The following is a 14,148-nucleotide window of genomic DNA, read 5'->3' as shown; positions in this document are numbered from 1 at the left end:
AAATCTTAATTAGAAATCAGTATCAGACTTGTACTTGTTTTACAGGCGAGAATTTTATCTCATGAGAGTTAAAACAAGGTCAATGAAAAGTGGGAAAGAATGAATCCCTAGGAGAAAGAAATAGTACATCTGTTTACATCAGCGAAGGCAGAGCTGACTACAAGCTATCTACAAGCTCCTCTATCACACATCCTCACACCACACTTCTTTCTTTCTCTGCACTGGCAAGCACTCAGATGAGGACACAGGAAGAATGACCTGCCCAACACTGATGCCTCATTTGTCCTTGTTGAAAGCCACGGTCACAGATGGTCCGACCAGTCCCTAGGGAAAAGAAGCTTCTGGACGCTTTTTTTTTAATTTAATAGAGTGGCTAAGTAGATTTATTGTATCCCAGTGGGTGACTTTGTAGGAAAAAAAGATCACAATAGAGAGACATCAGTCATGCTGGCCTAGATAAAATGCAGCATCAATACTTTTATCCAGTCATCTACTCAGGCAGCCAGCTCAATAGTTTCCTAAAGGGTTATTTAGAGCTCTAGGAACTACAACACATTTCCCATTTTGCTGTTATTGTTTGCCTGGAATGAATATTAAATCAGATATATCCATGGCTGAGTGTTAAATAGATGTTTGTGTGCATTCTTGTGTCTTTATACTGATACCGCTCTAGAAATATGTAAAGTTATTGAAGTCTCCCTCCCTCCGGTTTTGGCTTTCATCAAGAGAAGGGAGACGAGAGGTTCAAGAGTTCATGTTTTAAAAAAAATGCTTGTGAAAATGTTACATCGCGTTCATTCTCTCCAGGATGCAGACAAAATGGTTTCTATGGTTACAGCTATTTGGGAAATGGTCTCTATGGCAACAGCCTTATATACTCAGCAAACAGAAGAGGGTTGAAATGGTGGGGTGCCCAGGATGGGGTCAAGGTGTGTGTGTGCGTCCTTTCATATGCCACAGACAGCACAGAGGACTCTTGCTGCTGGTTTGATGATGCAATACCACAAACAGTGTCTCTGACTCCTCGATGACATCTCACTGTTAAGAACAGCACTTTAACAAAAACCACTAACACCCACACATTTAAAATGCCTACAGTTACATATTCCCATGAGCATTCACAAAATGTGCTCTGGTTTCATTTGAGTTATACAAACAAATGAATAAACAAGGAAACCGGCTCACTGTGCAGGAGAGTAGCCTGCAGTGTTTGGTCTGCAGAGCAGCGAATCTCTGGCTAATGAATATGGATATATATTATGGCAGAGTGAACAGAGCCATGCTAGCAGAGCAGTTTGCCGCTGTGCTCACTCTTCATAAGATGTTCAGTCCACAGTGACAAACGTAAACCAGATCAAACACAACATAAACATACACTACACTGGATTGTGCAGTATATCCCTTCATTTATGTAATATGGATTGAATGAACTAAGAGAGGAAGGCCAAGTAGTGAAATATAAACAACTAAAATGGTTTAATAATGTGAAAAATGTTGTTAAACACATGATAAATCACATTAAGCACCAGGGAGCTGAAGTGTGCATGTGTTTGTCTTAGTGGGTGTTGGCTGGTGGTGATGTTTCCAGCTGCAGTGACTCAGCACAACCATCATCCTGCTGAGGAAAGCAAATGGAGTGACTTGGAAGCAGTCAGGATGAAGATGGAGACTGAGAGATTAATGTGCACAATAATTTTGGCCTGTGGCAATAACAGCACTACACTTTACACAGTGGAGACACAGTGTGTGTGTGAGAGAAGAGAGTGCAAAGGAGTTAATGTAACGGGGACAGGCAGTAGGTTGAGAATTGAGTAAATTACTTTCAGCCTGTCATGATTAATGCAAATAATCTTAATTGGCCGACTGGTAGCCTAAATAGAAATGAATAAGTAGTATGCAAAGTGCAAATTTGGCCTTGATAGTTGGTTTATTGAGTCTGCATTTAATGAAATATATATTTTATTATATTTTTTCTATTCTATTCTAAGACCCATACTGAGCAAAGCCTATCAAGATCGTAATTTGTGTCCAACAACTTCTTTACTCACTATATCAATAAGCAGTAATTAGGATGTCATTGAGGGAAAACTCGAAGTTAATGGCCTAGTAGAATATGGCCATGCAGAACCCTCTGGGACCCGAAGGATCCTGACTGACTTTACTGTCTTTCAGAGGTTCAGTTTTAGAGCTAGAGTGAAGGTACTGATATCATATGAAACTAGAAAACTTAGGGGAATTCATTGGTATCATCCACATCATGGTTGTCGGGAAGGAGGCTAAATAATGCTCCAAACTTAGGGAAAAACGTATGGCCATTTTCAAAGGGGTCCCTTAACCTCTGACCTCAAGATATGTGAATGAAAATGGGTCTTATGGATACCCACGAGTCTCCCCTTTACAGACATGCTCACTTTATGATAATCACATGCAGGTTTGGGCAAAAAACATGCAGTTTTTTGGATGCAGTATAAATGTGTTATTTTCACCTATTCCAAAATGCTGTATTTGAATATTTCTGCATACTGGGGACCCTAAACAGTCTTGGAATTGCACGAACTGTGTATAACTGTAAAACTGAGACTCTTGTGGATCCAATTAGCCCAACTGTATTCATGTGCGATGATGTTAGTCCCCTTAGTAGCCAATTCATATAGTGAGACCATGTTTTAAAACCTAACCTCACTGTATGAAATGACCTGTGGTGACCTCTAGGATAATCACAGCCTCATTAAGCTTTACAGCCACAAACTAGAGACCTAGGGAATTCAGAGGATGGAGCCTTTCCTAGATAGATTGACAATTGAGCAGTTTCCAGAACAGAAGTGCTCGCCATCCAAATGCCAAAAAATACAATTCTTGCAGAAGTCTCCGAATGTGAAAGTTTTTGATACCAAATCACAGCATGGCTTTTCCTATGGTGTTCCTCAAGGTCTTGGTATCTTAATGTGGTATTTTCAAGGGATCAAGGGATTTTTGATTTTTTTTATCAATTCTCGAGAGGTAAAAAATGGTTAAATTTAGCACCAAATCTGTGTAACAAATGATATCAACCCAAAAACTGCTGCAACAACTTATGAGACATAAGTGACATGGGAATGGCCATCATGTACTTCAATCATAATGTTCTAAGACCTTATACACTTTCACAGTTTATCTTAATTATTAATTAATTAATTAATTAATTAATTAATTCTTGATTATTTCTGATTCATGACTAAAACAAACTCACGCACAGTGCTGAGCAGTCAAATTAATCCCCAAGCTCCCAGCTTTCAGATGATGTACACCACTTCTATGTGACATCTACTGTTTTGTTTTGTTTTCAACTCTCTTTATTGTTTTTTGCACAGATATTAATAACATGGATAGTTGGCAGTAATGTAAACAGTGGTCTGTGGTTATCAATGACAGTGACAGTGATCAGTGACATCTACTGTTGACCTACTATCTCCCCCTAAGTATCCCCTGTACTCCCCCTAAAAAAAGACAAAAACAACTCTTGGTGGGCCTCTTAGGCTTAATAAGTGCTTTATGATCACTAATAAGGAGCCAATATGCTACTAATATGCATGCTAATATGCAGCACGTTCATGGTGAATATGTGTACCAGTTAATATAAAGGGTTATCAAATAAAATACATATGATAATGATAAATAACAATCTATACTTGCAAATATGCACCTATCATCTAGGTCAACACAGAACACTGATGCTCTGCTTCTTGTGTTCTCTAATGTTGTTCTTTTTTTATATAACCTTGCATAAGTGTAGGCTAAAACGTGATAATGCAAAGATCCATTATTTCATTTTCGACATAAGCTGTAACTCAGAAAGAAGCTGCAGGAGGAATGGCAATGAAAAGCTGCAGATGAGATCCAGTATGAATACATGCCTTGATGGTTTACTATGCAGGCTGACACAACAGACTGTAGCTGTTTGCTTGAAGTGTGATGACCACCCACGCTGGAAATCAAGAATATATGCGCCTAAACAATAACTGGTCTCCACTGTAATAATCTCTGCCTGCAGTAGATATACACAAACACGTTGCGGTCACAATGTAGAGGTCATTTGATAGGCTACTGTGCCAATGGCTGTGCTCTGTGTTGAGAGTGTAACAGAAAGGAGTGTCGAACTTCATTTACCATGATGCAGTGCGTGTAGAACGTTTGTCACTGCTTGAGACGCTCCATCATTTTCAGTTCGTCAAAATTAACGCAGATGTTAGTGGGTTTACATGTTTACTGTTAAACACAGAGGTTCGTGTTATAAAACATTACTGTTTGAAAAACACTACATGATGGCAGCACATTGCCTTTTCCATTCATTTCTATCTGCTGCACTTGTTCCATCTGCAGGAGTGGTAAGCAAAAGGCGCCATCTCCTGGACAAAATATCACAGCACATTTGGCCACATGTCTTTTTTTCATTAAAAGTTAGTTGTTTTTCAAACTGTCATTAATTGTGAAATTGTAATCTTGAATATCATTATATCGTATGACTGAAGGATTGATCAATTCCAGTTCACTTCTGATTTCAAATTAATTTCCCAAGAGATAACCTTTCCATTGATGGTTGAATTCAGCACACAAATTATTGTCTACATACTGTATTCATTCATAACAATAACTTAACAAATACATGAAAAGGAAAAAAATAAACAAACATAAAACACATTGTAACATTGGATGAAAATAAACCCAAGGTTTGTGATATTGCATTGTTGGTGTAAAAAACCCACAGCGTGTTTACAAAATATTAAATCACATTAATATTAGAAATACAAATAGATATTGAGTTTTAAAAAAACCCAAAACTTTGTTCTATAATTCAGAGTAATAATAATGCATAACAATTTAATTTGCCTCTTTTCAAATTCTACTAACAGGCATCTTAAACAAGGTTGATGCTTGCTCTTACTGTAGAAACAGTTCTGGTATGGAGTTCCTGAGGTAGCATCCAGTAACTGAAATATAGCTTAAGTAAGGGCCAGACTTTGAGAGGAAGAAATTAAAGTATAAGATGGCAATTATAAACTGCAAGGGCTTTAGATATATACACGTATGCATTTACTATGTGCCAGTTAGCCAAGGTTAACAGACAATATCATAAAAACTTAAGTTAGCTGTCGTAATTATCCTCAGTAATGGATGATAAACTAATCTCTGTGCCTAAGAGTTCAAACAGCAGCATGTTGATAAATGCACTCCCCATAACCCAGAACTAAGACAAAAACTTCTTCAACACTTCCTTTTCTACAACTCAAAGAAAAGCTTAAACTTCCCATCAAACCTGCTAGTCCCATAGGATAGAAAATTGTGGTTGGGGTGCAGGGGTAGGAGTGTGGTTGGCACTGTAATGTGGATGTGGTTAAGGTAAGGGTACATTACATTACATTACATTTAAAATGGTAAGGCAAGCAGGAAGGGCAGGCCAGGAAAAATGCCAGCCATGGAGCCCAGGGGGGAGCCCCCCAGGTCCCAGAGATAAGGACAGAAAGCTGAAGGGTTAAGGTCACCAGTCGGAGGACTACTCTACACTCGGCCAATCAAAGAGGTAAGAGTGTCTTATGTTGCATTAAAGGTGAGTGATGAGCTATTTTTTCAGTGGTTGTATTTATTAGAATCAGAAACAGAGTAAATGTGTATTGTGCAAATAAAGATCATTTTAACACTCAGACATGGAAGATTCAATATAGAAATTGTGACCTAAAATGGATCCCTGTGGCACTTCCTAATGATGGACCTGAATTCAGGATGTTCCTCTCATCCTTACCAATGCAAACAGAGGATACTCTTTGTAAAACTACATAATCATTAATTGTATTAAGGCATTATGATTAATTAAGGAACATTGAGGCACATTATTTCTTCTAAACCAGTGAAAATTCAATTCAAGACTCAGGTTAGTCTTACTTTTACCGAATGTGACTTCCAGATTGTAGCTGGTCTGAGTAGATGCTCTTGAGTGAGTCCAAACAGTACTTCCTTTAATTAATTCAAAACTTTCCTGTTTGCTGCTGCCTTTAATTAAACCATATTATGATCTTATACTGCACTAGAGCTTTTACTCTTGTGTGTTATATTATATTTTAGCTTCTATCCTAGCTTTTATTTTCTAATCTTTAATGTTTTTATGTTTTTATAACTGTTTTAATTTTGTCTTAATGTTCTTTTGCACTTTGTCGCAATGTTCTTGAATGTTTATGTAAAGCACTTTAAACTGCCCTGTTGCTGAAATGTGCTACACAAATAAAGCTGCCTTGCCTTATAGTAATGTGGTTATTGGTTATTTAAATAGCTATTTTAAATATTCAAATTTGTAATTTTCCGGAAGTAATTACGGTTAACATCCGGTCCGTCGCATAAACGAGTCCCCTTAAATGAATGGCGCATTACGCTACCTCTGTTTAGCCAAAGCAAGTTGGTTTGTCTGTGTTCGCCTACTTTTCTACAAACTTCTTCCAACTGTCGTTTGAATGTTAAAAGTAAAACACCAGCAATTTAACCGAAACGATTAGAAAGATCTTCCAAGTTGTCCAGCAGCGACAAACTGAAGTTAAATATGAATCGCTAAGTTAACGTCTTCACCATGGCAACCAACCATGGTAACCAACCATGGTAACCAACGCGGCCAGTGAGTCGGAGCCGGTAAGTAGTTCGCTTACTAACATTACTTACATTTTGTCGTCATATTTATGTTTATTGAAGCTCAGTTAGCATTCACAAAGTTGGTTGGCTAACATACAGTTGTATGCAAACTTAGTTACCATAGTAATAATATGTGTATGAAGCCTTATTAAACTTTTGGGCTTTATATTTCTATTTGTGCCGCAAACATTTTAAAATTTTGACATCCGGCCGGCGGCTTGTTGTAATTGTTTTAGTCTCATAATGTGTGTAATAAAAGTTCATTCATTCATTCATTCATGGTTTATTTAATAGGGACCAATATAATAAATTAAATATTAATCGGTAAATTAACGTATTCACCACGGTAACCAAGTTAGCAAGCTAGCGTACAGTTGTATGCTAACTTAGTTGCCATAGTAATAATGAGTGTATGATGAAGCCTTATTAAACTTTTGGGCTTTATATTTCTATATTTGTGCCGAAAACATTTTCAAATTTTCGCGGCTCAAACGCAACAAGCACAGTGACATCCGGCCGGTGGCTTGTTGTAATTGTTTTAGTCTCATAATGTGTGCAATAAAAGTTAATTCATTCATTCATGGTTTATTTAATAGGGACCAATATACAATGGACTGTAATGCTGTGCAATATGCTGCCTTCCACTGTGTAATTGTCTGAAATATATGAATTATTTCTTTTTTTAAATATTGTTTATTAGAGTTACAAGTTCTTTTAACATGGTCATGGAGCATATATATACATATATACTGTATATTTGTATTCTGGGGGTATCGTTCCTATGCAGAGGGTAGTTTAGTTTATTTATTGACTACACTGAGGCGTTTTATATTTTAATAATTTATTTATTTATTGTGTTGAGTTGAATGTGCTACTTATTTTGTACTGTAATTACCTTGTGCCTTTTCTACCTTTTATTTTCTTAAAGCTGACTCAGGTGTAAACTGCTCAGAATTATAATGTACTTAGGTGCAAATGGCAAATAAAACTCTTGAATCTTGAATAATAAATTAAATATTAATCGGTAAATTAACGTCTTCACCATGGTAACCAACACATTAGCAAGCTAGCTTAATTATTGAAGCTCTGTTAGCATTCACAAAGTTGGTTGGCTAACCTACAGTTGTATGCTAACTTAGTTACCATAGTAATAATATGTGTATGAAGCCTTATTAAACTTTTGGGCTTTATATATTTATATTTGTGCCGAAAACATTTTTAAATTTTCGCGGCTCAAAGGCAACAAGCACAGTGACATCTGGTGTCTTGCAAAACGTGCAGCAATTGCAATAAAAGTTAATTCATTCATTCATTCATGGTTTATTTAATAGGGACCAATATAATACATTAAATATTAATCGGTAAATTAACGTCTTCACCATGGTAACCAAAACGTTAGCAAGGTAGCTTAATTATTGAAGCTCAGTTACTCTGTAAAAAAAGTGTAAAATAACGGAAATTTTCCGGCAGCAGTGGCACCAGAAAATATCTGTTAAAAAACGGAAAATACTGTCCGTTAATTAACATAAATAAACTGTAAAAAAAACAGTAATTATCGTTATATAATTAGCCTTTATTACTGTAATATTACAAGATATATTTTACTTTTAACATATATTTATTGCTAGAATAGTCATACACCGTAAATTTAAGACCATTTACATATAAATCACAAATTAAACATGTAATTTTACGTTGCAAAAGCCCAAATTTACATTAACTCCCAGAAGTTATGCAAAAAAATCTATATTTTTACAAGAAATATTTTTAGAATTCCATGAAATACTTTTCTTCTAACATAAATGAATTGTTAAAATAGAGTCATAAACATCTAAAAAACAGAATCATTATCTTTAAAAATGATCAAGAAAAGCTTAAATACAGATAATTACGATTGTGATTACAAAAAATACTGTAAATCTAAGACCATCTACATATAAATCACTAATGAAACATGTAATTTTTACATTTTTTTCTGTCATTACGAAATACAGAAAACAAATGTAAAATTTCTTGAAGAAAACTGTAAAGAAAATGTTTTTTTTTACAATGTAGCATTCACAAAGTTGGTTGGCTAACGTACAGTTGTATGCTAACTTAGTTGCCATACTAATGTGTGTATGATGAAGCGTTATTAAACTTTTGGGCTTTATATATTTATATTTGTGCCGAAAACATTTTTAAATTTTCGCGGCTCAAAGGCAACAAGCACAGTGACAACCGGCCGGTGGCTTCGCAGCGCGGCGCACCAGGCTGACATGTTCTTGTCTGTCTGTCTGTCTGTCTGTCTCCATCTCAGGACAGTGGTACTGCTGCACTACGGCCATTGCATTAGTTAGATGCTGAACTGTGACATCTACCATGAAGAAGAGACAAAGGAGAGAATGGAGTAATAGATTTGAACCCAGTGATAGTTACTGTGTTACAGACATCATTAACTGAGACTCATTAGAATTTATATTTGATTTAGGTTTAGGACTTACTATTGCAATTTAGAGATTAGGATATAGATATATTGTTTACATTTAGCTGAGTTAAGGCCATGGAGGAGCTGCTGGCTGGTTATAATGAAGCTAGAATATCCAGTGATGGCCATAGTTTCCAGAACTAGATAATCCAATGGTAAATCAATTAATTATTTTATATATCAATAACAGAAACAAATAATCCGCTGCTTTGAATTGCTGATCAAAACCAGATAAATGCAATAGTTTGTGATTTTGACATACAGTTCATTTACCCAGAACTTTTACCAAGAAACAGTTTAGAGTAACACTGTAACGTCTATGTGATTCAATGGAGCTAATGCAGAAGGATATTTGAAAAGTGTACAGCGCCGAAAGATCATTGTTGCCCACTGTCAGTGTTATGTGTGATTATGTGTCTCATGGAGCTCAGTGCCTCTTAAAGGAGAACTCCATTGATTTTACTCATAAAAGTCTGTTTAGAGGACTTGGGGAGTACTGAAGCATATGTAACAAAAGTTGTATAAAACTTGTAGGGCTCCAGAAGGAGCTGAGCAAAATTTGATTAACTGCCTCAAGTGATGTCATTTGCATCAGCGGGCTGAAGACTACAAGTTTGAAAATGAAAAAAATCTGTGGGCATGGAGCTAGAGAGAAGTGAGCTAACTACACCTCTGTAGCCCGCTCCTCATCTCTGCTTATGGCTAATGGCTCGAGACCACATTAGCTGCTACTGCACACCCGAATCTCTGATTGTCAGCGTACGAGTTGCATTATGGGTAATGCAGACGCCAGGTTTTGACAAAGAAGACAAATAGCTTGAATAATAAAGACGACATCTTTTCTGCACATTGATTTTGATATTTTTTCTGTTTAAACTGCCCATAGTGAGTCCAACAATATCAAAGGAGTGCAATGCTCAATTGGAGTACTCCTTTAACACTTGTGCAGATGTGGTGCTGCCTTGTGGTCATAATGTAGACTATACTGTGCATTTATTTTATTATATTGCTGACTGGATTTTACGCCTTCATGATGCATTTAAGTGGATTACATTATATTATTATTTTTATAAGTACATAAAGGCAAATCTTGACCTGTTTTTAATTGCAGATACCAATTTTGTTGAGGAGTAAGACCAGAGAAATGTCTGTCAATGTGTGTCGCTTTCCATGGTGCTGAAACAGTTTAGGTCTGTGTTTTACTCACAGTTTTGTGTGGTTGTTCCGACTCTCTTACTGCCTTAATTGTCAGTGTGGTTTGAAAATTGTTCGCGACATCACATTTATCATCATAGAGCAAAGCTGTGTTGATGTATGGATATTTTGTATTAATTATAACAAATATGGGGGCACCTAGCCATGTGATCATCTTGTTGCCTCTGTCCATGGTTCTGAAACAACTAGTGCAACTGGAAACTGATTTTTCTATTTTAGCCATATTTTCTACTACTACTACTACTACTACTATTATTACTACTATTATTACTACTACAATAACGTAGTGATTTATTTGTCCCTTCAGTGATGTATTAAGAGTGAATATTTTGTAACACAATATAAGAGAACTTGTAAATGAGCTATGCCTATAAGCATACATGTGCAGCGTTTTATTCTAATCATATCTTCCTAATAAGTAATAATAAAAAATACTTTTTAGCAACATCCTGTTTGTGATTTTTTTTCATCAATAAACTAGTCAAGAGTTCATACCTTTAACAAGATCATAAAGCTATTTACCACATAGCTTACACGTTGTGTACTAACATTATTGTATAGTGATATGCATAATGGTTCATGACTTTATTGAATAAGGAGTGGCTGTTTATCCGTGGACTTTTTTTATATTTGAACATTATACATTATATTGTGGCGTTTATGTTTTACATGTGGCACACAGTTCGTGTTAAAGAGGGTGAAGATGAGGCGGGTTCAGACTTTGTGGAGGATGTTGGATGAAGGTGCAAAGAGTGAAAAGCGACTCATGGTGCCGCTGTAGACCAACACACAAGTAGCTCAGACATCTCCACCCACTGTTACTGCATTACAATCGGTTGTAATTTCTCAGAACAAACCTTTCATTCGTCGACTGTTTTTCATCGCGTTCCCTGTTGTAAAATGTTGGATTACTGACTCAGTTTTGGAATTGGATTTTTTTGTTCTGTTCAGTCATTTGTACAAGCCGTGGACGTGATTTTTCCGACGATGGGAGACAAAGGATTTCCAGCGCTTCGTCCGATCCTCTTCTTCGCTTCCTTCATTGTAACGCTGCACCTCGTTAATGGAGACCTGAGTTATTCTATTCCTGAAGAGATGAAACGCGAGTCTGTTATTGGAAATATAGCCAAAGATCTCGGTCTGGATCTGAGGACCTTATCTTCCCGAAAGGCCCGTGTTGATTTTGAGGGGACTCGTAAACGGTACTATGATATTAATCTGAGTACCGGAGATTTGATCACGTCGGAGAGAATGGACAGAGAAAGCCTTTGTGGAAAGAAACCCTCGTGTGTTGTGAAAGTAGATCTGGTGTTAGAAAATCCTCTGGAGCTTCATCGTCTAAGTCTTCATATTCAAGATGTAAACGACAACTCGCCAAAATTCAAAAAGCAATTGATTGAAATGGAAATAAGGGAGTCAGCCGACAAGGGTAACCGCTTCACTATGGAGGAGGCCCATGATGCAGATATAGGTCAAAATGCTGTTCAAAGGTACAACCTACAAAAGAATGATAACTTTGTTCTCGCTGTTGACAGTAACAAAGTTGAACTCGTACTGGAAAATACACTTGATCGAGAGAAAAAAAAGGAGATCAATTTGCTTCTCACAGCTCTAGATGGAGGCTCTCCTCAGAGATCAGGTACTGTAGTCATACACGTCACTGTACTGGATGCTAATGATAACGCTCCAGTGTTCAGCCAGGCCGTTTATAAAGCCAGTCTGCCTGAAAACTCTCCTCCAGATACCATAGTGATTAATGTTAGTGCTACTGACGCAGATGAAGGAGTGAATGGAGATGTGACTTATGATTTAAGTCATGTATCTGATGACGATGAAAATCTCTTTTCTATTGATCCTAAAACTGGAGAAATTCGAGTTACTGGTGTGATTGACTTTGAAGAAATTAGTTCTTTTGAAATGAGAGTGCAAGCTAAAGATGGTTTAGGTTTGTCCTCTTATGCCAAAGTTATAATAGATGTTACTGATATGAATGATAATGCTCCAGTGATATATCTGAAATCCCTGACTAACCCCATACCTGAGAACGTGTCACCTGGTACAGAGGTGGGCATTATTAACGTTCAGGATAGAGACTCTGAGAATAACAGACAGGTCCGCTGCTCCATTCAGCAAAACGTCCCTTTTAAGTTGGTTCCTTCTATTAAAAACTATTATTCTCTGGTGACCACAGGACAACTGGACCGTGAACTAGTGTCTGATTACAACATTACAATCAGTGCCACTGACGAGGGCTCTCCACCTCTGTCCTCCTCTAAAACTGTTCAGTTATCTGTAGCAGACATCAACGACAACCCACCTGTGTTTGAGGAACAGTCCTACAGCGCATATGTGAGTGAAAATAACAAACCTGGCTCCACTTTATGTTCCGTTACTGCTCGAGACCCCGACTGGAGACAAAACGGTACAGTGATTTATTCTCTGTTAGCTGGTGAGGTGAACGGTGCCCCGGTGTCCTCCTATCTCTCTGTTAACGGAGACACGGGTGTGATCCACGCTGTGAGGTCGTTTGATTATGAACAATTCAGGAGTTTTAAAGTCCACGTGATGGCCAGAGACAACGGTTCTCCTCCGCTCAGCAGCAACGTGACCGTCAGTGTCTTCATATCGGATGTGAATGACAACTCTCCTCAGATACTGTACCCCGCCCCGGAGGGCAACTCCTTCATGACCGAGCTGGTCCCCAAAGCTGCACACGGAGGCTCTCTGGTGTCCAAAGTGATAGCGGTGGACGCGGACTCCGGACAGAACGCCTGGCTGTCCTATCATATAGTCAAATCAACTGATCCGGGACTGTTCACTATCGGTCTCCACAGCGGCGAGATCAGGACACAGCGGGACATTTCTGAGTCCGACAGCATGAAACAGAACCTTATTGTGGCAGTGAAAGATAACGGACAGCCCTCTCTCTCTGCCACCTGCTCCATGTATTTACTGATTTCTGATAACTTGGCTGAGGTGCCAGAACTGAAGGATATTTCTTATGATGAGAAGAACTCCAAACTGACCTCTTATCTGATCATCGCGCTGGTGTCTGTGTCCACCTTTTTTCTGACCTTCATCATCATCATCCTGGGTGTGAGGTTTTGTCGCAGGAGAAAGCCCAGACTGTTGTTTGATGGAGCAGTTGCCATCCCCAGCGCTTATCTCCCTCCTAATTACGCAGATGTTGACGGAACAGGAACTTTACGCAGCGCTTACAACTATGACGCCTACCTGACAACAGGTTCAAGAACCAGTGACTTTAAGTTCGTCAGTTCTTACAATGACAACACACTGCCTGCTGACCAGACTCTGAGGAAAAGTCCATCAGACTTTGCTGAGGCGTTTGGAGATTGTGATAGTTCTCCTGAGGTAGGAACTGTTCAAAGTACTTCATTGTTCACAATGCATTTTGGCTGGTTTAATGTACTGTATGTCTTACTGCAGCATCTGTGCGTTCTATTACCCATATTACCACCCTATTTAGAATACCGGAAAAAAAATGTTGATACCTCAGAAAGTGAGTGTGTGGTAGCTGAAACAAACTTTTTGCATAATGGAAGGACATTTATTTGTTTTTAGTTGCCGTCTACTTTGTGAATTACTTAAGACAATTATTGTGTGCCTATTGTCCTTTAAACCAAGGGACTCATCACTTAGTGTTCATTTGTGATATGTGATTTTTTATTTTCAATTGTACGTTCTTGTCCACACAGTTTTCAATTATTTTGAGGTCCTCCGTCAGAAAGATAAGCTTTGAATGTGATTACATGACGACATACTTAGTTGTCATATGTAATTCAGTTTGTTTGTTT

General features: G+C 37.7%; 1 protein-coding gene across 1 annotated transcript; it reads left to right on the top strand.

Moving 5' to 3' along the window:
• Window positions 1–11,072: 11,072 nt before the first annotated feature.
• On the top strand, window positions 11,073–14,086 carry LOC141774837 (protocadherin beta-15-like). The gene has a single exon (XM_074647651.1). It carries the CDS (start codon window positions 11,321–11,323, stop codon window positions 13,913–13,915), a length of 2,595 nt encoding a protein of 864 aa, XP_074503752.1. The 5' UTR covers window positions 11,073–11,320; the 3' UTR covers window positions 13,916–14,086.
• Window positions 14,087–14,148: the final 62 nt, after the last annotated feature.

The sequence above is a fragment of the Sebastes fasciatus genome, chromosome 10 (genome assembly GCF_043250625.1).
Source record: "Sebastes fasciatus isolate fSebFas1 chromosome 10, fSebFas1.pri, whole genome shotgun sequence".
Classification (NCBI taxonomy): Eukaryota; Metazoa; Chordata; class Actinopteri; order Perciformes; family Sebastidae; genus Sebastes; species Sebastes fasciatus.
Note: the sequence above shows the minus strand (reverse complement) of the source record. Positions and strands in the feature narration are given on the sequence as shown.

Bases quoted from the DNA above. Each gene is read 5' to 3' on its own strand.
- LOC141774837 (XM_074647651.1), top strand. From the start codon at position 11,321: ATGGGAGACAAAGGATTTCCAGCGCTTCGTCCGATCCTCTTCTTCGCT.